At 38.0% G+C, this 21,816-nt stretch overlaps 2 protein-coding genes across 2 annotated transcripts; both read left to right on the forward strand.

Moving 5' to 3' along the window:
* The first annotated feature begins 8,487 nt into the window (after positions 1-8,487).
* eif3m (eukaryotic translation initiation factor 3, subunit M) lies at positions 8,488-15,238 on the forward strand. Its single transcript, XM_053322402.1, has 11 exons — positions 8,488-8,606; positions 9,235-9,367; positions 10,004-10,142; positions 10,278-10,401; positions 10,847-10,941; positions 11,113-11,196; positions 11,286-11,385; positions 11,931-12,012; positions 13,305-13,448; positions 13,846-13,906; positions 14,997-15,238. Exons 1-11 carry the CDS (start codon positions 8,565-8,567, stop codon positions 15,118-15,120), a joined length of 1,128 nt encoding a protein of 375 aa, XP_053178377.1. The 5' UTR covers positions 8,488-8,564; the 3' UTR covers positions 15,121-15,238.
* Positions 15,239-18,750: 3,512 nt separating this feature from the next.
* On the forward strand, positions 18,751-20,738 carry prrg4 (proline rich Gla (G-carboxyglutamic acid) 4 (transmembrane)). Its single transcript, XM_053322438.1, has 6 exons — positions 18,751-18,853; positions 18,943-19,106; positions 19,210-19,237; positions 19,651-19,792; positions 20,231-20,425; positions 20,560-20,738. Exons 1-6 carry the CDS (start codon positions 18,751-18,753, stop codon positions 20,585-20,587), a joined length of 660 nt encoding a protein of 219 aa, XP_053178413.1. The 3' UTR covers positions 20,588-20,738.
* The last annotated feature ends 1,078 nt before the right edge of the window (positions 20,739-21,816 follow it).

The following is a 21,816-nucleotide window of genomic DNA, read 5'->3' on the forward strand; positions in this document are numbered from 1 at the left end:
GATTTTTTCAAAAGAAAGCAAAACTGAGAGGTTTTGTAAAACTATTGACCACAGCTTACATTAATCATTATTTCTGACTCTTCTGACTCGTGTTTTCTGAAATGTACCAGAGTTTCAAAATAAGTTAACTGGATGACGCAACAATATCAACAAAAGACATGTGAAAAAGGAAAAAAGTCGATTTTTTTCATTATATTGGGTCAAAGTTTTAAAAATTGCCAGTTTAAAAAAGACTGCGATATGCTGACTAATTAAAAACAATTATTTAGCGCACAAATTCATTATTCAGAACAACATGTAGAAAATGTGCAATTAATTCTCCCAATTTGGAAATAGCACTGTTTGGCTAAAAGCAACTCATAAATACTGCGTGGCCTTGGAGCACTGCCACATCACACAAGTGGATAATTATTTATTAGTAGCGGAGAGAGGGAGTCCAGTGTGTTTGTGTTTGTGTGTGTGTCTGTGTGTGTCTGTGTGTGTGCTTCAGTACTTAAGAGATCGAGGTTTTGACCTTAACTCAAGCTTAACTCAACGTGAAACTACACAGGAATGCAGTGAAATATGCTTATAAACTCAAGACAGCTGCTGTGGATCTTTTAACATTATAATATTTGTCTGATCAGCTCCTGGGTTCCTCCTTTCATTAAAAGCTTAAAACAGTGACAGTTGGTTACAAATCAGTGCCTTGGAAAACATGCTACATTTGAGTGGATTTAGTTATGGTTGATCCATAAGAAGATCCCACCAATCTTGAAAACTGACAACAAACTGCACCTCCCATTGTTAGTATTATGTACTACAAAAGTCACTAAAATATGATTTAAAAGTTGTGAACGGTCATTAAGATTATGAAGTGAAAGGGAACCACACTGAAAATCTTGAAATGCAGATTGCATACAGTATATGAGCTGGACATGTTCATCATCATACTTATAAAAATTATTTTCTGGATATTATTTCACATGATTATTTCTTTATGAAGGATCCCCAGCTTGTCTCCTTGTAATCTCTGTTTTTCTTTACTATCTATGTGGATATTTTTAAAATTATATTGTACAATGGTTCTTCCACTCCAGAGGACAGGAATGAAAATAAAAAGTAACTTTTGTGATATCTGTAAATTCAGAACTCTCTTTACTCTTGAATTAATGGCCCGCTGGACAGCTTTGTTATTTAGACTGTGATATGGTAGACAACGATACATTTCCCACCAATTAACTAATTTTACCGAGTGATTTCATTCATCTCATGATATCACATACTCATTTCTATAGAGCATTAAAAATCCACTGCACATTTGAGATAGAAGACTAGGGACAATGAAGTGAGGTGCAGACTGTTAGCCAGTTCCTGTCATCACCATCTGGAATATTAATCTAGGATTCCAGTGAACATGAGTGACCCCTAATTCAACTTAAAAATAAATGATGATGCAAGGGTGTGGGGTAAGAGGGACATTTGAATTAGTTTACAGAAAGAAGTTTTCAAGAAAAGTGATGACATCGGGTGGCAAACTGCTGACGTTAACATAGACAGCTGTTGTTGTGTTCTCTGTCATTATGTCACTGATGTAGCCTATCCTTTAATTGTCACTTGATTAACTTTTTGTGACTTTCCTGAGTAAAGATCAGCTGAAGGATTTTTTTGCTGCAGCTCTGCAGATAGTGCAGTGTTTAGTGTAATGATCACAAAGTGACTGAGTAGTGAACATTCAGACTGCTGAGAGCTGATCAGCAGTAACAGCAGCTTTGATCAAATGTTTAAGACAAATCCCCATTACTGTGAAGCTGCACAAAGCCCTAAACTTGTCTTTGACTTGTCTTTATCTTCCATCTTAGGTTTATTTGCTGTTTTGAGGCATATCATCTCCCATGGGTATGACATTGATCTTGTACTTAATTCCAGCTTGTATTTACCCAATTTGTGCACAATATATATATAACAATCTTACAGTTTGAACATATCTGATGGCATGCTGCACAAGGTTCATATCTGATACAAATGCCTCTGAAAGCTAAATGCAGATCTTGCTGGGTGGTTTGTGGTCATGGAGAAGATAAAGTGCTCTCTGACTTACTCTATTCTGGGAAATAGTGTAAAGGCAAACCCGTATCCCTGAAGAACACCCAGACATTCAGAGGATGTCCATGTACTGTAGCTGACTTGAAAATGGTAGCATAGAAAATTAATTTCTCCCAAAACAATTGGAAAACCTTCCGTGGTCCACCCACTACAAACAAACACAGACTAAAATAATTTACTAGATGTACAAAAGGTTGTGGCACAACTAAAAGTATCTTGCCAAAAATCAGAGAAAGAGGAATAAAAAATAAAAAAAACAGCGCCTCTGAGCCAAGGCAAATGCTGGCTGTGCCTTCCCCAGTCTTTAGCAGGGATTCATCAAAGGTGACGGGGTCAGGAGAAAACAACCCTTTCAGTCCCTATGACGGATGGCAGTCCCCAAATACACCCATTCTTCAGATCAATCTGTGGTTAACTCAGGGTTTAAAACAACATCATCGTGGAGAGGAAGGGAAATGGTCGATACTGCCTCTGACCCTTAGCAAGAAATACACAAGAACCAAACTTTCTTACAACACGATGAGCAAGAGGGAATTTGAGAAGGGTTTGGATGGATGAAAAACTACACAGATATGTGACCTGGCAAGAAAAAGAAACAAGTTTTTCCATTTTAATAAACATCTGTGTTTGTGATATTGCATCTTAAGATAGACAGGTTATTAAGCTGTTTCTTTTTAAATCGAGAGCGCTGAGTGAGTAAAATGATGGCTTATTAAGGCTACACTTTAAAGATACAAATAATCAAGTCCAAAACTGCTGCAACATGATCATCAAAACAGCATTTGAGAGAGAAAGAACTGCCAAACAGGTGTTATTTTGATATGCTGACAGTGGCATAAAAAGGCCCAGTCCTTCAATTCTCTGTGTGGGCATGGAAACAAGGAGATAAAAAGTCCAACAGCAGTGTGCTGTAATGATTCATCATTTCCCCTCTATCTGCCTCTGGCCTCTAGGAAATGGTTACTATTTAAAACATAAAGCAGGCAGAACAACATGTCTTCCCTTGCTACTTTCTCATCACAGCCGCTTTGTGAAAGCAAGGCTTCAGACAGACAGATGGACAGACAGACAGACAGACAGACAGACAGACAGACAGACAGACAGACAGACAGACAGACAGACAGACAGACAGATAGATAGATAGATAGATAGATAGATAGATAGATAGATAGATAGATAGATAGATAGATAGATAGATAGATAGAAATTCATAATCAGTCACTGCTCTCTACATTTAAGGATACATTTGTATGCGTTCATATTATGTATGCAATTAATTACTGCTGAAGACAATAACACATTTTGAAAACTGTCTCCAGTGTTTTAAACAATGTGGTCATTGTTCCCTCTCTTCTCATGCACAACAATCGCTAGTTTTTAATTTTCTCTCATATCAACTCTAAGCACTCTTCAAAGAGCTGGATATCAGGCTGGAGATAAGAAACAGAGAAGAAAGATCAGTGAGAGAGGAGGCTTTTCAGAGGGTTCATGTGTCAGACACAACACTGCTACAATGATGTTTCACACACCAGTACTCCTTCATGTTACTGGTCACCTTTCCCCTCTCTCCCCCATATTCATGCTCTCCACCTGCTCATTATAAGTTGTTGCAGAAGTTTATACGTTCATATTTTAAACGAAGGGATAAAAACACTCAAACTACTTCATAATGAAAATCATCCCAGAACTTGAATGCATTGCTACTTTAATTTTTTTTAAAGGCTAAATAATTACATGATCAAAAGCTACTCAAACAGGATTATATTGATTTAATTGTTCAGTTGTGAAATTCCGTTTACATACCTGGAAATATATCTATTCATTAGTGATTACTTACAAAAAACAAAGGTGATGTTGATGCTGTCATCATCAAACTAAACATCAGAGGCTGGGATAAGATGACACAGTGGGATGACTGAACCTTGAATTCTGGGAAATTTTCATTAGTTTCTCTTCTTTTGTATTTTAGAACAGAAATCCATATGTCAGTGGAGTCAAAAGTGTGTTGTTGAATTTTGCAAAATAACCTATGCCTCATCCCAACAGGTGCCCATGTGTCAGTATCAAGGCCAGTCTTAATCAGTTCTTTACAGTAAACCACAACCTCTTCCACATACTGTCACACCCTAACAGCTGTGGACAGGGCGTAAGCAGTCATCAGAAAATGTTTCAGATATCTCTGATCCTCACTCTGAGGGCTAGATTCGCAAACATTTAGTGGATGACTCAGTGATGAGAAAGAATAAAAATTACCACAACCAGTACTGAATGTTAACCTCTGACACTTGACTTAAGGGAAATGCAACTCTCCAGCAACTTTTTCAATCCTAGCAAGACAATATACTTTAGCTCTGGTGTTCATGAAAATAAGGAAAATAATTAGCAAAATACTTTTCACGCTACACCTCTGTAGGTTAGTTCTCATTTTTTAGATTAAAATAAACTATTGTTTGGACAGTACAGCATTTCTGAGAAATTACACCAACCATTAATCCTTTGTCTTGTGTCTAAGCAAATACAATCATTATTCAAAATGTTTTAATAGTTGTCTGTTCTCTGTCTTCAGCATCTTATTCATCAGTGCTAATGAAACAGTCTAAATGGTATCTTAAGAGCAAAGGGTCACAGTTTAACATGTATTGTATTTCTGATATCTGGCATCTATAGCTTCAAGCCAAATATTGTGCAACGCATCCCTAAATGAATCAAATTTGATTCTTTGTTTGACTGTGCCTTTTAAACTCTTATTGCTCCTCCTAGCCTGCGAGTGTGTGTAATATAAACACACTCTGATGACAAGAGACCACTCCATCATTAACAAAGCCCCAGTCCCACTGCAGTGACTCGATCTATCCAGACAGGAACGTCAGAATTCCTGGAAGACTGTAGCTTTTTTTTTTCTGCTGCCATTAGGTTGAAACAGAGCACACACATTCCACATAGGGGGGATTAACGACCTCAGATACCTCAACACCACAAACGCAAAGTTGCCTTGATTGATTGCTGTGGTGTTTTGTGTGATATGAAGCTGGTCATTAAGTGATATGTTAAGATAACAGTGGTATTTCACGTACCAACCTTCTTTTTCTGCCCATGCTCGAGTTTAGCTCACACAGTACAGCCATGTCATACTATTCTAATTAAAATGAACATTAGGAATTGTCAATTAATTTGACTAAATCAGAAGTGCAGTTCTGTTGCATGATTGATCCACTGGACTTGTGGCCAGCATAGGGCAGAAAGACATCAAACCAATATTTTTTATGGTAGCTGTTAGCAAACAACTGTATACTTTTACATCCAGCAAACACAGAGCAATCTGGAAATCTGATTAATGAAGTCCAGTTTCTCCACCAAATCTTGAGCAAACTTATCTCAGCCATTAGTTTGCAAGAGGGATGACTATCTTCAACACTTAGTTGCTAAATTTTCCTCTCTACCATTTGCTGCTGTGCAGGTACAATCCATAGATCGTATAGTCTGGCCAAAGGTCGAGGACGATGACAGCAAGCCAAGAGTTATATACTTACATACTTGCACTGTCTGTAGAGCACTATCGGGCTAACATTAATTTAACCATTTGGAAATGGCTTTTGGTTTTGGATTTATATGAATAAGTGTCAATAAAAGTCAAATCACCACAGGTTAAGGTTTTGGCTTTGTGTATTTGTTTGCTTGTTTCCTAGATTTGTTTGTATGTGTGTGTGTGGGGAAGGTGGGTCAGGCTATAAGTAATTAACAAGTAATTCGCCCTACATAGGGAAGTAGAGAAGTTACTCATGCGATGCATCCTGACAAGGTCACTGGCTGATAGATGAGCCTGAGCAAGGGGATTTTTCAGAGATTGTGAAGGCAGCCAGAACTGTGGGAACCAGACAATTAGTGGGTGGACAGTAGGCAGCCATGTTGGATATTGACCATGAAACTGGTTTACATGGATACTCATCACTTGGCTGGCTGACAGTTAGAGACCAGGCACCTGGGCTCAACTAACTCTTAACACACGGTCATTTATCTTTGAGGAGGCTGAGCAGGCAATTTGCCAGTGGTTTAGGAAGAGCTATTTCCAATTATACAGACATGGATGATATCAGTAAAGACATGGTAACCAAATGAATATTTCAGACCTACACATAAATATAAACACATTAGAAATGGCAAATTACTGTCATATTACTATATGATCTGAAATATAGTCAGGAACAATACATTTGTTTACACCATATGTCTACCAATAAAAGCCAACACCAAGGATATCATCAATATCCCAGAAACCAAAGAAACTGTTTGTTTTTATCTTGCTGCACACTCATTTTTAATCCAATGCTGTTTGGATGTTTCATAAGATTGTGACTTTATGAATTTTCCTTAACTAACAGAGAAACATAACTTCACCTCAACATCACCTCAGCTGGAGCATTGACACATAAGAACGAAATGTTCCATATTTGTCACCACGAGATTAAGAAAAAGACATGGAGCATCATTTTTTTCCCTCCAATGGTAATATGATATAAGTGATCTTTGGCAATTTCTGTAATCATTTCACAGTCAAGAGGTTGCCTTCTACCGAATTTTGGACAAACTAACAAACCACCCAGACATAAGTTACTGAAACTATTGGAAATGTCTGCTCAAAATAGGTTAGATTTAGAATGATATACAACAGACTAAATCTCAGTTTTATACAAGTACCAGGTACAGTCTCCTTGGAGTTAAAAGCTTTACTGCAGTCTAATATCCATCCTATTTTCAGGATATGCTGCCATGAATATTATAAAGGCTATTAAGCAATATAATGCACTGTGGCATCTTAAAGCACTTTTAAGAAGACAAAAACAATGTCTCACATGCACCTGGAGCTTCAAAGCCTCCAAAACTCTTATTCTGGACTTGAAATACACCAGGCACTTGACAACAGCTGTTAATCAGATAATGGAAGCCTAAGAGTTACACAAGCACACTTGCAGAGAAGCGGCTATAAATTCTTTGCCATGACAGCATATGAGGGCAGGGAGAGAGTGAGGGTGGGATTTGGTACCAGGCACTTGCCTTCCCAACAGAATGACGCATCATGAACACTATGGTGAAATTCTCCATCAGCCACTTCCCCACAGTACACTGTTTTAAGATATTAATGCTGCTGAACATAACAGAGTTCAGTTCCCTAACTGTAACTGCTAAGAGAAATATGTGACACATAGACTTTCAAGAAATTATGACATGGTATGAAGTATCTCTGTAGTCTATGAATCCCCAAAAATACACATATTTCTGTGACAGATGAACTACTGTGGAACACTCCACAGTATCTTCACCCTGGGACATAGCCTACACAACACCTCAAAAGTTAATAACCTGACTCCACAGTTTTAGGGTGAACTCTTGCTCTACTTACCCTCTTCACCTCACTCACCTCAATCACAGTGTGACCTGCCATTGTAACAATACACAGGATCCCACTTTGTACAGCTGCAGCCCAACACACGCACCCATGGGTCAGCAGGGGTATGGTGGAAGAGTGTTTGCCCTCTGACACTGGCAGTGTTTCCGGGTTGGAAAGCTCTGGGACAGACCTGCTATGGTGGTCCACGCAGATGGACTGCCGCTCAATCAGATAACCTCTCTTGGGGATCAGGTTCACCTCTGTAACTCTCATCCAAGACATCCAAGGTTAATCTCCCAGAGAAGAGATTGATAACTGGATAAGAAACAATGAAAGATTGGGATTACGGTGGTGGAAGTCTGGGTGACTGATACAATTTAGGAGGTTGCCTGACCTCTGAAATATTCATCTAATAATTTGACAATATATCAGAATCAGGTTTATTGCCAAGTAGGTTTGCACATACTAGGAATTTGCCTTGTCGTTGTGGTGCATAACCGTCAGAAATATAAACAAAATGAAGTAATCCTATTTTTTTTTTTTGTGTAAAGAAAGAATTTATAATAAAATAATATAAAATATAGACTATTCTAATTGAGAAGACCGGCTATAGTATTTAAACTTGAGGAGAATGAGATGAAATGTGCAAAATATTGACCAAGAGTAAAACGTTTTGATCACAAGAGTTTTGATCATAATAGTGGTCGATATTTTTCAGTAGTTTTTACAAGGGAAAATATAAGGAGATGGTCGGTTGGGGCTTGGTTTAAGTTTAAGGTTAAGGTAGTAGTATGGAAGTAGTAGGCCCTAAGTATAACCCACATCACGTTTCAAGTGATCATTTTAACCCAAGCCATGACTTTTTACTAACCCTAACCAAGTGGTTTTAGACCTAAACCTAACCAGACCTTAACCCAATCAATAATAGCGTGAGTACCACCTAACACAACCAGACTTGAGGCTACTGTAGCTTTAACAGCATGACCCGGAAGAGTAAGTGGTTCACCGAGACTGCTGCCTTTTCTTTTCCGCTCAGGTCTCAGTAGCCGTGGGAGCGTGGATTTCATCATCTAGGCTCACAAAATCACCTAAAATGAGTGTCCCGGCATTTATCGACATAACAGAAGAAGACCAGGTACGACCTTTATCTTCAATATCCCGTTTTGATCTGTTCTTCGGTGTCCGATTCGCTAAACGAATAACTATCCAACCACATAAGTTAGCATACTAGCTAGTCCTAATGCTAACCGTCTGTAGCTGCTGATGGTTACATGCTGATTGTTAGCTTCATGCGGTTTTAAGACACCATGACGACGCGCGCGTGTATGTGTGTGTAAACATGCTCTGACGTGTGTCGTTGAGACATTTACATCTAAATTTGTTGAAACTACAAGGTGTTATTCATTTTCAGCCTATTGTTTTTATGAGCAACGTTGTCACAGATGTCCTCAGTGTTGCTGGATAGCTAACTTTGCTAGCTGTTAAGCTAGCTTACACATCTAAATAAACAAAGACGTAAAATAAGACTGTCACAGTTGCTCGATGACTCATATAGCTAAAGCTGCTAGTTTTGTTGGAAAAAAAACTTTTTTTTAATATCCTGATTATCTGGTCATCAAATATTTTTGTGACTCAAAACAATAAATGGTATTAAGTAAAAAAAAATACCACAGTGAACGTATTTACACATGTTAACTTTAGTTAGCTACCTTCTTTTTTTGAATAATAATGAGCTTTATTAAGCATTAATTTGCTGTCCACAGGCTTCAGAGCTGAGAGCCTACATCAAGGCCAAAGGGGCTGATATCTCAGAAGAGAACTCTGAAGGTGGCCTTCATGTAGATCTGGCTCAGATCATTGAGGCATGTGATGTCTGCCTCAAAGATGATGATAAAGGTAGGTCATAATGATGATGATGATGATGAACATGCCCATGTCTCATACAGAGCCAATTAGTTATTTATCAGACCACAACCGACAGCATAGCTTTTTCACAGCTGATATTTTGACATGTCTTAGCAGAATAGCACAGGTGAATATGACCATTCTGTTCAAAAATAGGTTGTTTTATTTATGAATACTTTCTAAGGTGGGTTTTTGGTAAATTATTTGCTCATGATATTATTATTGATTGTGATGAAAGTGCATATAATAAAATAAATGGTTGAAAGTGTTTATCCATATTGCCCACTCCATCTCAGTACGGTTTAGTGTCTCATTCCTGTGATTTAGCATACAGAATATCTACATTTCAGGGAATGCGGCAATCATTATAAAGGTGATTACACCTGTGCTTTTGCTGCTGTGCCATGCCAAAATATCTGATATATAATGACTCTGATGAAGTCCACAAGCCAAACATGGTGGTCTCACAATTCACTTTATTAAGTGTTGTTAGAGTGTTTACTTCTACAGACATGTCTAAATGTCATGTTTGAATTTTTACATGAAATGCAACTGAATGTGAACCTACTCCTGGATGTATAGAGTCTCTGTCATTACTCATGACCCCCTCTCTGTATCTATCTGCAGATGTGGAGAGTGTGATGAACAGCATTGTGTCTCTGCTGTTGATCCTGGAGCCAGAGAAGCAAGAAGCTCTTATTGAAAGTCTATGTGAGAAACTGGTGAAGTTCCGGGAAGGAGAGAGGCCCTCCCTTAGGATGCAGTTGTGAGTCCCATCCCGTTGTCCTCCTTCAGTCTTTCACAGCACCACTTCTCTTTTTGGTTGTTTCTTGAGTAATTATACAGAACTGTATGAAAAACCCAGATTTCTCTCTTTCTTTTGTATGTTTTCATGTTATAGGCTGAGTAACTTGTTCCATGGCATGGATGAGAACACTCCTGTGAGGTACACAGTCTTCTGTGGCCTCATCAAGGTGGCAGCTACTTGCAATGCCATTGCCTTCATCCCCACTGATCTTGATCAGGTATATTTAACTCACCAGGCTTTGATCACTGATCTTAAATGCACCAGTCTCATAGTTTTGTTTACCTTGAGTGGTAGAGATTTTAAAGACCGTGTAAAGTGAATTCAGACATTTTCTTCTAAACACATTAAATAGGTCATAAATGTATTTCTTAAAACCATTTAGATTCAACCATTTAGATTTGAATTGTGGAGCTAGGCTTCACAAACTGTGTTTCAAAATTTGACATGCTGATTTTTACATAACTTTGAAGCCTAATTTTATATATTTCATTCAAATGTGGCAGGGTGGTTAACAACATACTTTTCTGTGGTATGTTAAACTTAGAACACATGTTTATTCTTACTTTACACAGACTTTAAAGAACACCTTGTTGCATTTTGGAAATCTCCACTGCTACACTATTTTCTTTTTTGTTAACTCATAATATTGTTCTTCTGATCAGGTGCGCAAGTGGATTGTTGACTGGAACCTGAATACAGAGAAGAAGCACACTCTCTTGAGGCTGGTATATGAAGCACTTGTGGACTGCAAAAAAAGGTAGGTACATGTTTTGTTTTGTTTTGTTTTTTACCCCTACATGAGCTGTGTGTTCACATAATGCAATCATATGTGAAGATACACATTTTGTTTGAAATGTGGCACATATGTTCTTTTTTGTAATTACAGTAAATGATCACGCTTTCAACAGTGTATTTAATGATTTCACAGTGAGGCTGCAGCAAAAGTGATGGTGGAGCTGTTGGGAAGTTACACAGAAGACAATGCTTCACAAGCACGCGTTGATGCCCACAGGTAACCTTAAAGACTTTATCGATTTTCATTTAGCCTTCATTTACTGTACGTCCCTCTTACATATATGCCTCTGTGTGCCTTCTCTTTAGATGTATTGTGCGTGCTCTCAAAGACCCAAACACCTTCCTGTTTGACCACCTGCTCACCCTGAAACCTGTTCGCTTTCTGGAGGGAGAACTCATCCATGACGTGAGTGTTTCAGGATGTGTAATGCTTTGTGCTGTGAAGTATAAAAGACATTATTGGCATTCTCAGTGTCTAATTGCAGCCCTCTTTGTTTATTAACCTTAATTAGTCTTTTGAGAAATCCAACTTTCTTATTGCCTTAAAAAAAACAAAAAAACAATCAATCATTATGACAACCTTGTTATTGTGTATTTGTAAAAGTACACAGATTTAGAAGCCAGTTTATTGTGTTCTTTATTGGTTTTAGTTTTGAAATTCACCATCAGTGACAGTTGGAGAAAGCAGTGACCAGTTAATAATCTTAAATGATGAGCAACAGGAATGTGTATATGTTATAAGCTGAACAGGTTGAGACAATTAATTAAAAAATATTTTTAACTAGGGTGTGTGAACAGCTTTGTAGAGTTTTGATGGTTCAATAGACTGGCATCTTAAATGCGTCAATAGTTTACCTCAAAATGGACAAATTAGTTTTGAATGCAGATATGATTTGACTCAAGAGTCTCACCATTACATTTTTCCTTCTTCTTGCTTTCTGTTTTTTGTAGTTATTAACCATCTTTGTGAGTGCCAAACTAGCAGCATACGTAAAGTTTTACCAGAGTAACAAAGACTTCATCGATTCTCTTGGTAAGTAGCCACAACTTCATATTTGTTGCAAAAATTCTCTACACACAGATACACATACTGACCACATTTATGTGTACACAAGAACAAAAGACACCTGTTTAGTAAGTATAAATATATTATACGTTGATATGGTTTATTATAAACCAGTTTTGTGATATGATGCTGTCCCTTAAAGTTATTTTAGAGTAGTATGGACTTTGTCTTTAGAAACAGATGTTTGAATATTTTCAAACTTCACACTTTTACCACTGTGAAAACAGATTCATTATAATTTATATAGCTCAAAGATTTGGCTGATGCTCCAGTGGTGGGGATTACTTGCGGAAAATGTCAAAATCTCAGAAAGGGATCAGTAAGATCCAGATGCTTCGGATTTGAATATAATGGAAAATTTGAGCTATTCAGGCGAGTCTGCATAAATGCAATGGATGTCCCGATCAAGTTTCTTTTGGCCCTCATCCAAATATAATAGACAATCAGATTTGACACTTATATTTAGGGCTCCAACTAACAATTATTTTCAATACCATTTGATCTTTCAGTTATTTTCTCAATTAATCGATTAGTTGTTAAGTCCATAAAATGGTGAAATATGTTCATTACTGTTTCCCAGAGCCCGTGGTGATGTCAAATATCTTGTATTGCCCACAACCCAAAGATATTCTGTTCACTGCAATAGAAAACCAAAAAATATTTATTTATTATATGTATAAATATTTTTGCTAACAAGGAAGTGAGAGGAGGGGAAAACAGATTTGTTCCTGAACCACTCACACCAGTGCACCTGAATTATTTTTCACTTCTATATGCAGCAAAATGCTTGTACTGTCGGCTATTGTCAAGCAGATCATTGTTGTAACACCAGCAGGTCAACGTGGACAAAACACACAGTGAAGAAAATATATTTATTTTCTTTCCCTTTAAAAAAAAAAGAAAGAAAGAAAAAAGCCATTATTGTAGAATTTGCTGTTGCAGTCTTTTTTTTTGTGTGTGTGAGACTTAAAACATATAAATATTGAGCCAACGTTCTGTGCTCCGTTGACACAGAACAGGAATGTGTATGTGTCAGCAGTGGGTCTGTTTCTCACTACTAAAGGCTTAATTGTAATTACGAGCGTGTGTGGGATAGACTCTCAAAACAGACAATGTGGAGTGGTGTTTGTGTTGAAGAGTAGATTCCCTGACTGCATGCTTATAAATGTAGAAACAATTATCACAGGGAAACTCCCTGAGTCAAGAGTAATCGGCCGTGAAGATTTTGTGCTTAATGATCCCTGCGTGTTCCTTTCCAGGCCTGTCCCACGAGCAAAACATGGCCAAGATGCGTCTGCTGACATTCATGGGCATGGCAGTGGAATTCAAGGAGATCTCCTTTGACACCATGCAACAGGAACTGCAGATCGGAGCTGATGACGTTGAGGCTTTTGTCATTGACGGTAAAAAGCACTAAACTTCAAATAGCTGTCCACTCTCCTTAAGTGTGCTGTTAGTGTCTCACACCGACAAGCTGTGAAAGAGAAAGGAAAGTGTTTTACCAATGACCACATATTCACATCCCTCTGACACGACTCTGTAATTTACTCATTTATTGCCATCTTCAACCAAATCCCTTCTGAAACACAATCACAGGACATGAGTAGGATTTTACAAACTACATTTTAAAAAAATGGCACAGGCCAAGAACAGTATTTGAGTGTTTTGTGGCAGGGAGTAACTTCCTCTCTATTTTCATTTACCATTTGCATTTTCTCTTAAAGCATTCTTGTGTCAGTGGTGTTTTTTGTGCTTTCTGTCTGTCTGTTAATTCACTTCCTGTCTGATTTTCCTTTTTAGCTGTTCGGACCAAGATGGTGTACTGCAAAATTGACCAGACACAGCGAAAAGTTGTTGTGAGGTAATTACTCTCGACTTTACTATCAAACTGTTGTATGTGCAGACACTGTTAGGATACAGTTAGGACACTGTTAGGACCGTTAACACACTTAATTGTTCAGGGATGGCTATGGACATTAGGCTGTTTTAATTTAGTTTTTGTTTTATTGTGAACTTGAATATCATCTAATATGAAGAGTGTACACTGCAGTTACAAAGGGGTCACTACATGATTCTTTTGTTTACAGTAAGTTTCCAATTGACTGCTGAAAGAAGTTATTGTTACATTATATTACTAATAAATTATTTAATTCTGACAGTAGGGCATTAGTGTGGTAAATTGCAAACAACTGATGGAGATTATATCACTCATGATTAGTCTAAAAATGGCATGGGCATCTATGCTAAAAGGACCCAAAAAAAGAATTGAAAATCGAAATAAAATCAAATCGTGACACCCCTAGTAGTAGGTAAACAGCATCATCATTTTTGACACATTTGCCTTACTATGTGATATTATCTTTTGCAGTGCTTGTGACTGACATGAAACTTTCATTAAAGTTAGGACTTTTTGTAATTCTGGTTGACCTCTGTGGCATTCAAAATTAGAAATTTCAAAGTAAAATTTTGTTCATGTTACAAAAAAACAAAAACAAAAAAACCTGTCAGGACACATTCAGGAGACCCTTTCTCTCTGTTCTATTCTGTATAGCCTTTTCATTTGACAGTTTTTATTTGATTATGGAATATAATAAAATAACCTCACTGATGTGCTTGTTCTTGTTTCTTGGTGGGCCAATACTAGACTACAAGACTAATTAATTAGAACATGCATTATTACAGTCAAGAATGCTAGGAACATATTTAGTTGTGTTTAGTCTATTCAGGTCAGCCAAAAAGTGTATCATCTTTGTAGAAACTAGGGAGAAAAATTGCTGCTGAATTTCCTTTTTCATGACACCTTAAACAGAGAATGTAGGCAACGTCATGCACTTTTTTGTCAGTTACATTTACTATGGCTCTGTTTTTAATTTCCAGGATTTGAGACATGACATCGGCCTGCATTTCTTTGTCAATTTAACATATTTGCTTTTCTGTTTCCACTCAATCAGCCACAGCACACATCGTACCTTTGGCAAGCAGCAGTGGCAGCAGCTGGTTGACAGTCTCACCTCCTGGAAAGCCAACCTTGCAGCCGTCAAGACCAGTCTGCAAGCTCTGTCACCTTCCGCTTAATTCCACCTTAACCCAACTGTCTAGACTGCCTGACCTTCTATTCTTTTTCTGCTATCCAAATTCCCAGACTGAAATAATCAGTTTTTATATTCCTCCAATAAAAGAACAGTGGAGATCACCTGTGATTGCTTCTTTCTGATAAATTGAAGATTTCAGTGGTTATTGTGAGCAGAGCACTAATATCTCTCTCTCTCTCTCTCTCTCTCTCTCTCTCTCTCTCTCTCTCTCTCTCTCTCTCTCTCTCTCTCTCTCTCCCCCCCCCCCCCCACCCCCCCAATCCTCTCTTTGTAGCGGGCTTCTAATTGTGTGAAACAGCCAGCCAAAATCTTACAGTGCCTCAAATGGATAATAAATATACTAGTATAATCAGTCTTTTCAAACAACTAGTCCGCTAGTTTCCTCCTCATCTTTTCAAACAGTCATTCTGTGACTCTAATAGGGTCTCGTCCTCTAGCAACTTTTAACATCTGGTTTAAATAAAGTTTTAGATGAGCTGTGACTTGGGGTGAGAATTAGGCTGCAACAAAGGGGTCACTTGTCTTGTAGAGGTGACAATAGTAATGTGAACTTAAGATGACCCTGCCTGCTGAGGTCAGGGCTCTATTACTGTGATATCAACACAAGCCTGTGACATTTCATGATTCACTGCTGCTGCAAATTTAAAAGTGACCACTGTGTTAAAAGATCATGTCAAACTGTAGTCAGCATGACTCACCGTCTCTTCGTGTATGTGAAAAGTGGAAAAACAAGGACAGTTTTTCAGTTAACCTTGCCCTAGACCTGTTAAAGAAATTTGTTCTCAGGCACTGGTCCAGGGCATTAGGATATGAACTCTAATGATATATAGCTCAGGCATTAGATGTAAAAGGGGTCTGTTGGAGTTCTCTTCCCTCTGGGGCTGTGATGAAATCAGCACAAACTGACAAAGTGCAGACTACTGACATTGCAGTCTTTGAATCCCTACCCCAACCCACATCTATGGTGCTTTTTTTTTAACCAACAAAGCTGCAGCTCAACCTGTTTCATTTTTTAGTGATGTGTCCCTCCTCATTCTGTACTGAATAAAGATATAATCTGATGATGAAAGCCCCACTGTTAAAGTATTAATACTCAGATGAAATGGGCATTTGGAGTATACATTTACTGTTGCATTGTGTTCTTTTTTCCTATCATATCAGAGGTCTGCAGAGACTCAATACTCACTTATGTCCAGTTGTCCACAGGGAGCAGCATCTCCAGCTCTTATCAGGGGGAGTAAATCACTAAACACATTCTCAGGGGCACAACCTCGTCACAGCCACCCGCAATGTGGAGCGTAGTGTAGATAGAAACAAATGTGACCACGGCTTAGCAGAATATTTGCAAAGCTGTATATCTTGGTGACTGTCTTTCAACACTTGCTCCTTTTTTCAGCTACTTTCCTCTGTCTGGACACTGATCTCTCTCTCTCTCTCTGTGTCTCTCTCTCTTACTCTCTCTCACTCTCTCTGTCTCCCTCTCTCCTTGTCACCAATTTGTCTCATTGACTTTAAGTAACTGTTTTGTGGATGGTCCGTCATGTGAGATGTCCCAGATGTAAATACTGTGCGCTGTGGCTGGTCTATCTGACACAAGCATCACAACCCCCTTCTTATCATAGTTAGATAAAGGTAGTTCTGCATTGTTCAGTGGTGAAAAGTAAATGAGTTGATATTCCATTTAAAAGCTGAACTGCTCAGCTGGCGCCCTTTACACATGCAGCTCAGGTTATCAGTCACGATTCACTGTGCTTGAACACAAGCCTCACTGTGTGAGCTAATGAATTCCCCAGCAGTCAGACTCTATTAATCATTTTAACTTGGATATTATAGTATGTGGTGTACGAAGGCAATATCATCTGACATCACACAGTAGATAAAGTCTGGAATTTCTCCTTTTCTTCACCCCTTTTCTTTGTATCAACATTCCTCTGGATAAATCTAAAGACTCGACAGTATCCAGACACCTAGCCAAGTACAAGAGAGGGGTTCTCACTGCCCCTCAATTAGCACCATCCAGTAGTCAGCTAGATAATGTTCAGTTGCATCCTATCTCTGCTTTACATAAACACTGGACAAGAGGCTCAGAGGCAGATACTTCTATTTACATGGAGAGTGTGAAACATAAACACTTTTATGAAAGACTGGTAGAATGGGAGACTTTATCTTCGATCTGTTGCTGCATGTTTTGCTGTTTGTGGTGTCTGTAAAGTTACTCTAGTCACCATTTTTGCAGTGGAAAAAGACACACTAACTGATCCACAGATGCCTCTTCTCTGTTGAAATTACTCTGAAGCCCATTACAGAACTTTTTTCCCATACATGGCCCGTGCACAGCGGTGTAGTCACCAGCTCCCAAGCTACTGAGAGAAGAGGTTTAGTGCTTTTAAAAGATTCCTGATGCACAGATCCCAAAAGATAGAGTTACAACAGTAATCTGAGCCCACCCATTAGAGGTGAAGATACAACATTGTAAACATGACAAAGAGATTGAGACTGAAACAGATGTTAAGACAAAAATGTGGCATTTAAAAAGTCATTAAAGGAAGATAACCCTTTAAATTCCAATAAATCTTATTAGACAAGATGAGCCAATGGTTATGTGACATACGTCCTAAATCATTATGTTTGTGTCTAAAATGGAAGAAATGTATATCATCTACATTAAATAGGGTTGAGGGGCTGACAACATGTAGGCTATTACATATAGGTATTACCTGTTGAAAGATGTGCTTATTGTTTAATGCCATGTAAATACTCCAGCATTATGCTCATAGACTAGATGTACAGTCTATGTGTGTAGAAGCCTTTGGTGTAACAGTTATTCATTTTTTAAAAGTACTACTGTGTTTGTTTTTCCTTAGAGAAGAAATGCATATGTTTCCTTACATTTTGAGATATTTTGTTGCTGCTCTTTTTTTAAAACAATTGAATGTGATTGCAACAATTGAAATATAGCAAACCTGGCCTCAAAACATTTTTTGACTTTGGGAGGACTGCAGTTTCATTATCTGAGTCATAAGGTCAGATGATGCATGTCTAATCGTATTTAGGCTACTTTGTTGTGAGAAGACTTGCTCGAAACTACTTTCACTTTGGTGGTTTCAGCTGCCACCTAGCGCCCATTCACATATATACCGCATCATATTATCCAGGTGAACTGATCTATTGATCGAGTCTGCGCAGGTAGTTTAGGAGAGCAGAAGCTACAGCTGTTGGGAGTAAACAAAACCCTTTTTTAACCTACTGGGAAATTACTTCACTCCTCCAGGAACTACTACAATTATAGTTTGATGTATTTTTTTCCTACAAATGATGAGTCATGTTTAATTTTTTCAGAGGAAATCTCTAAATACAGCTGTTGTCTGAGACTCGGTAAACATTTCCTGACTTCTTATCGGCGTCGAGAGATCGGACACGTACGGTTCCTATAGATAAGTTTCATTTTGTTGGTGTTGCCTTTCATTTGTAAATGACTTTTTGAAGCTGTTCGGGTAATGAACAGTGTATAGATATTGGTGTGAATTATCTGGAATTGTTAATGATAATCTGCCCTCTCTGAGCTGCCAATTAATGCTCCACCCGCAGCCCGCGCGCAGGTGCACGTATAGTCATGCTGTTAAATCTATTCATACTCTTTACACTCCTGTCATGTGGAGATGTGGCCTGTATGAGAAGGTTACTGTCCAAACATGAAGAATCCCAAGATCATGAAGGTGAGAGAATGTCAGCTTTTAGGTTTGACACCCAAATCTATCACGTTCCCTTTCTATTATTAATTGACACTGTTTGGACTCTCCTGTAGTATTTGTGGGTGAGGGGAAAGCAAATTCGTTCTTGGGTCGCCACCTGCTGTTCAACCGGTTTGACTTTGAGATGTTCGTTCCTGGAAATCTGGAAAGAGAGTGTGTGGAAGAAATCTGCAATTACGAGGAAGCAAGAGAGGTCTTTGAAAACACCGCGAAAACAGTTAAGTCATGCTGTTCAGTGGAGCTGCTCACTGATGCCATTTGATATATTGAGAGAGGTCTTAAAGCACATTTCACCATACTGATGATGTTTTGTTCTGCAGGATGCTTTCTGGAAGGAATACACACAAGGTGAGAGAGGGAGAGATTAATACCTCAGGTGTATTTGCATATTTAAAACATTTCAAATGAACATCAATAGATATTAAATTGAGTGTCCTTTTAAGTTTGTGTGTTCTTTCGGAAAACTAAATCATGTGCCTTAGGCTTCGTCAAGCAATGACAATTATGTTTCTGGTGTTGTCAAAGCCTGTTTCACCACTTTTGTAACAGCACACAAGGATTTTGAAAAAGATTGCTTGGTCTACAAGTCAAGAAGTTGCTTATATTCAAATTGTGGGAGTCTTGAACTCTGATTTGTTTTGCATTACTGATGATGGGTTTGATTTTGATCTATTAGAGAGAGATTTTCATGGATAACTCTTAAGTAGTATAACTCTCAATACTCTCCAGTTTTACTCTCTGTGGCCTGTGTTGATCCACAGAAAAGGAGAAGCGTCCCTCACGAGTTGACGTCACATCTCTTTTGGTGGGGCTGATTGCTGCTGCTGTGGCCGTAGTTATTGTTTGCCTCCTGATCTGGTATTTCTGTCATGGCAAGTGTAAGGGTAACATGAGCCGTACCAGGTAAGTGAGAGAGTCTTTATTGCGACCTCTTGTAGTTACATTATCCCTACATTATGTCATTTTTAGTATAGGAGTATGGGCACCTTTTTAGCTAAAGTGACCAATAAAAACACTAATACACCTGTTTAGCACTGAGGACTCAAATACTTGATCAATCTGACAACTTTTTGAGTACCATATGTAAAGTGACCTGGAATATTTCAGAACAAATTTCTACTTTTGTCCAGTATCTGTTATTGTAATATTAAGCCTGTTGTAACAATAATTGAATGCTCCTTGTCACTCCATGCCTTTGAAGCACCAGCAGTTGCTTAACAACTATAAAGTTGACTTTTAGCTTGACTTTGATACTTGAACGCAAGTAACTAGGTCATAAATGATTGACGTAATATACACTCATTTATACTTTCGGTATTACCATTGTCTACACTCCCACAGTTCCATACGGGCACGCCCCAGGAGGAGTAATGCTTCTCTGATTATGCGACGGCTAGAGGAAGTGTCACTACAACCTGCGATTCCACTTGCACACCTATCCCATATGGGGGAAGTAGGCCCCCCGGGGCTGCCCTCCTATGAGCAGGCAATTGGAAGAAGTGGACAGCATGACGCCCCACCTCCTCCCTATCCTGGGTATTTACATGTATTTGTATTTGCAGTCATATCATAACTCACTTTTTAGATTCTTACTTGTACACATAGGCAATCCATAACGCAGACACAGACATTATTATAACAACAATTCCTATATATTTTTCTCTCATTAGTTCACGGCCTGGAAGTATTCGGCGGTAATGTCTTCGGGACAACATATCTGCATATCTGTCAACTTAAAGCAGAGAATTTACATTTACACTGTGCAGTTGTGTTTTACATTTAGATAACTTTTGTTTGTATCATCACAAGATTTAAAACACTGCCTTATTTTTGTTTACTGTATTTTTCCACTTGGGTATTTTTTAATCTTTTATGGTCTATTGGTGTACCTTTTGGCTCTTGCCTAAAAGGAAAATATTATAATTTTTTAGCTTCTCCCGCTTGACCTGCTAGTGCTAAAATGTGGTTTTGCAGTAATCCTACTAACTATTTCCTCACATGTGATTATGCTTTGTAAAATAATCAAAATCCCATACTGACTTTTTATCAAAATGAATCTTTAATATGTTGAAGTTGCTGTTGAGGCAGCATGTACAGATTGACTGAGTGAGAGATTACACAATAAGTATTAATGGTTATTGAAGAGACAGACTGATTTGTGTAGACATACAGCCTTCTGTCTCTCTCAGAAGGAAAGTATTGTACCATAAAAATACCTTTTACTGGCATGATGGTGAATATTGTCATAAAAGAAATGCTTTTAAGGGCAATACAAGGGTTTTTGATGCACTTGCTTGCTTTGGTATGATCATTTGTGTACCTTCAGCTGTATATCTTCATCTTTTAATATTATTATTATTATTATTATTATTATTATTGTTAGTTTTAAAGTATGCAGATGTTTGTGCTGCTTTATTATGGGCTTGTGTGTCATAAAATGTATGTGTGAGTCACCAACTAATGAGAATGTCTCTTACCTATTAAATGGAAGCAGATGGAGATGAAAGCTCCTCAAAGGCAGTTTCACATTTTATATATAGACAGAACAATATTTTACATTTATTTAGGCCTATTAAACTCATAATTGAGATGAATATGGTGGCTAGAAAATATTTCACAGTTTAAAAGGACACAGATTATCCTACATGTGCAACACAGTTTAGTTAGAATGCATTATATGATGAAAAATGTCATGACATTTTGAGAATTTCTTGAATATTAAGTTTACTGAAGCTGATCCAAAGCATAACCTCTTGATGTGAAAATCTTTTATAGATGATTTAAATAAAAGATATATTTTAATTATTTTCTGTCTCATCCTTGACCTGCATGTTTGTGTGTTCCAGGTATTCCTTATGTTGTGGTGACATATATCCTGCAGCCTTTTGGGAACAAAAAGCAAATCCCAGTAATGTAGATAATTAATT

The sequence above is a fragment of the Scomber japonicus genome, chromosome 1 (assembly GCF_027409825.1).
Source record: "Scomber japonicus isolate fScoJap1 chromosome 1, fScoJap1.pri, whole genome shotgun sequence".
Classification (NCBI taxonomy): domain Eukaryota; kingdom Metazoa; phylum Chordata; class Actinopteri; order Scombriformes; family Scombridae; genus Scomber; species Scomber japonicus.

What these genes read in the sequence shown, in the direction of transcription:
- prrg4 (XM_053322438.1), top strand. Translation starts at nt 18,751, where the DNA reads ATGCTGTTAAATCTATTCATACTCTTTACACTCCTGTCATGTGGAGAT. An exon ending in GGTAACATGAGCCGTACCAG is followed by an intron (nt 19,793 to 20,230) that starts GTAAGTGAGAGA and finishes ACACTCCCACAG; the next exon opens with TTCCATACGGGCACGCCCCA. An exon ending in CCACCTCCTCCCTATCCTGG is followed by an intron (nt 20,426 to 20,559) that starts GTATTTACATGT and finishes TTCTCTCATTAG; the next exon opens with TTCACGGCCTGGAAGTATTC.
- eif3m (XM_053322402.1), top strand. Translation starts at nt 8,565, where the DNA reads ATGAGTGTCCCGGCATTTATCGACATAACAGAAGAAGACCAG. An exon ending in TGAGGCTTTTGTCATTGACG is followed by an intron (nt 13,449 to 13,845) that starts GTAAAAAGCACT and finishes TTTCCTTTTTAG; the next exon opens with CTGTTCGGACCAAGATGGTG. An exon ending in CAGCGAAAAGTTGTTGTGAG is followed by an intron (nt 13,907 to 14,996) that starts GTAATTACTCTC and finishes CCACTCAATCAG; the next exon opens with CCACAGCACACATCGTACCT.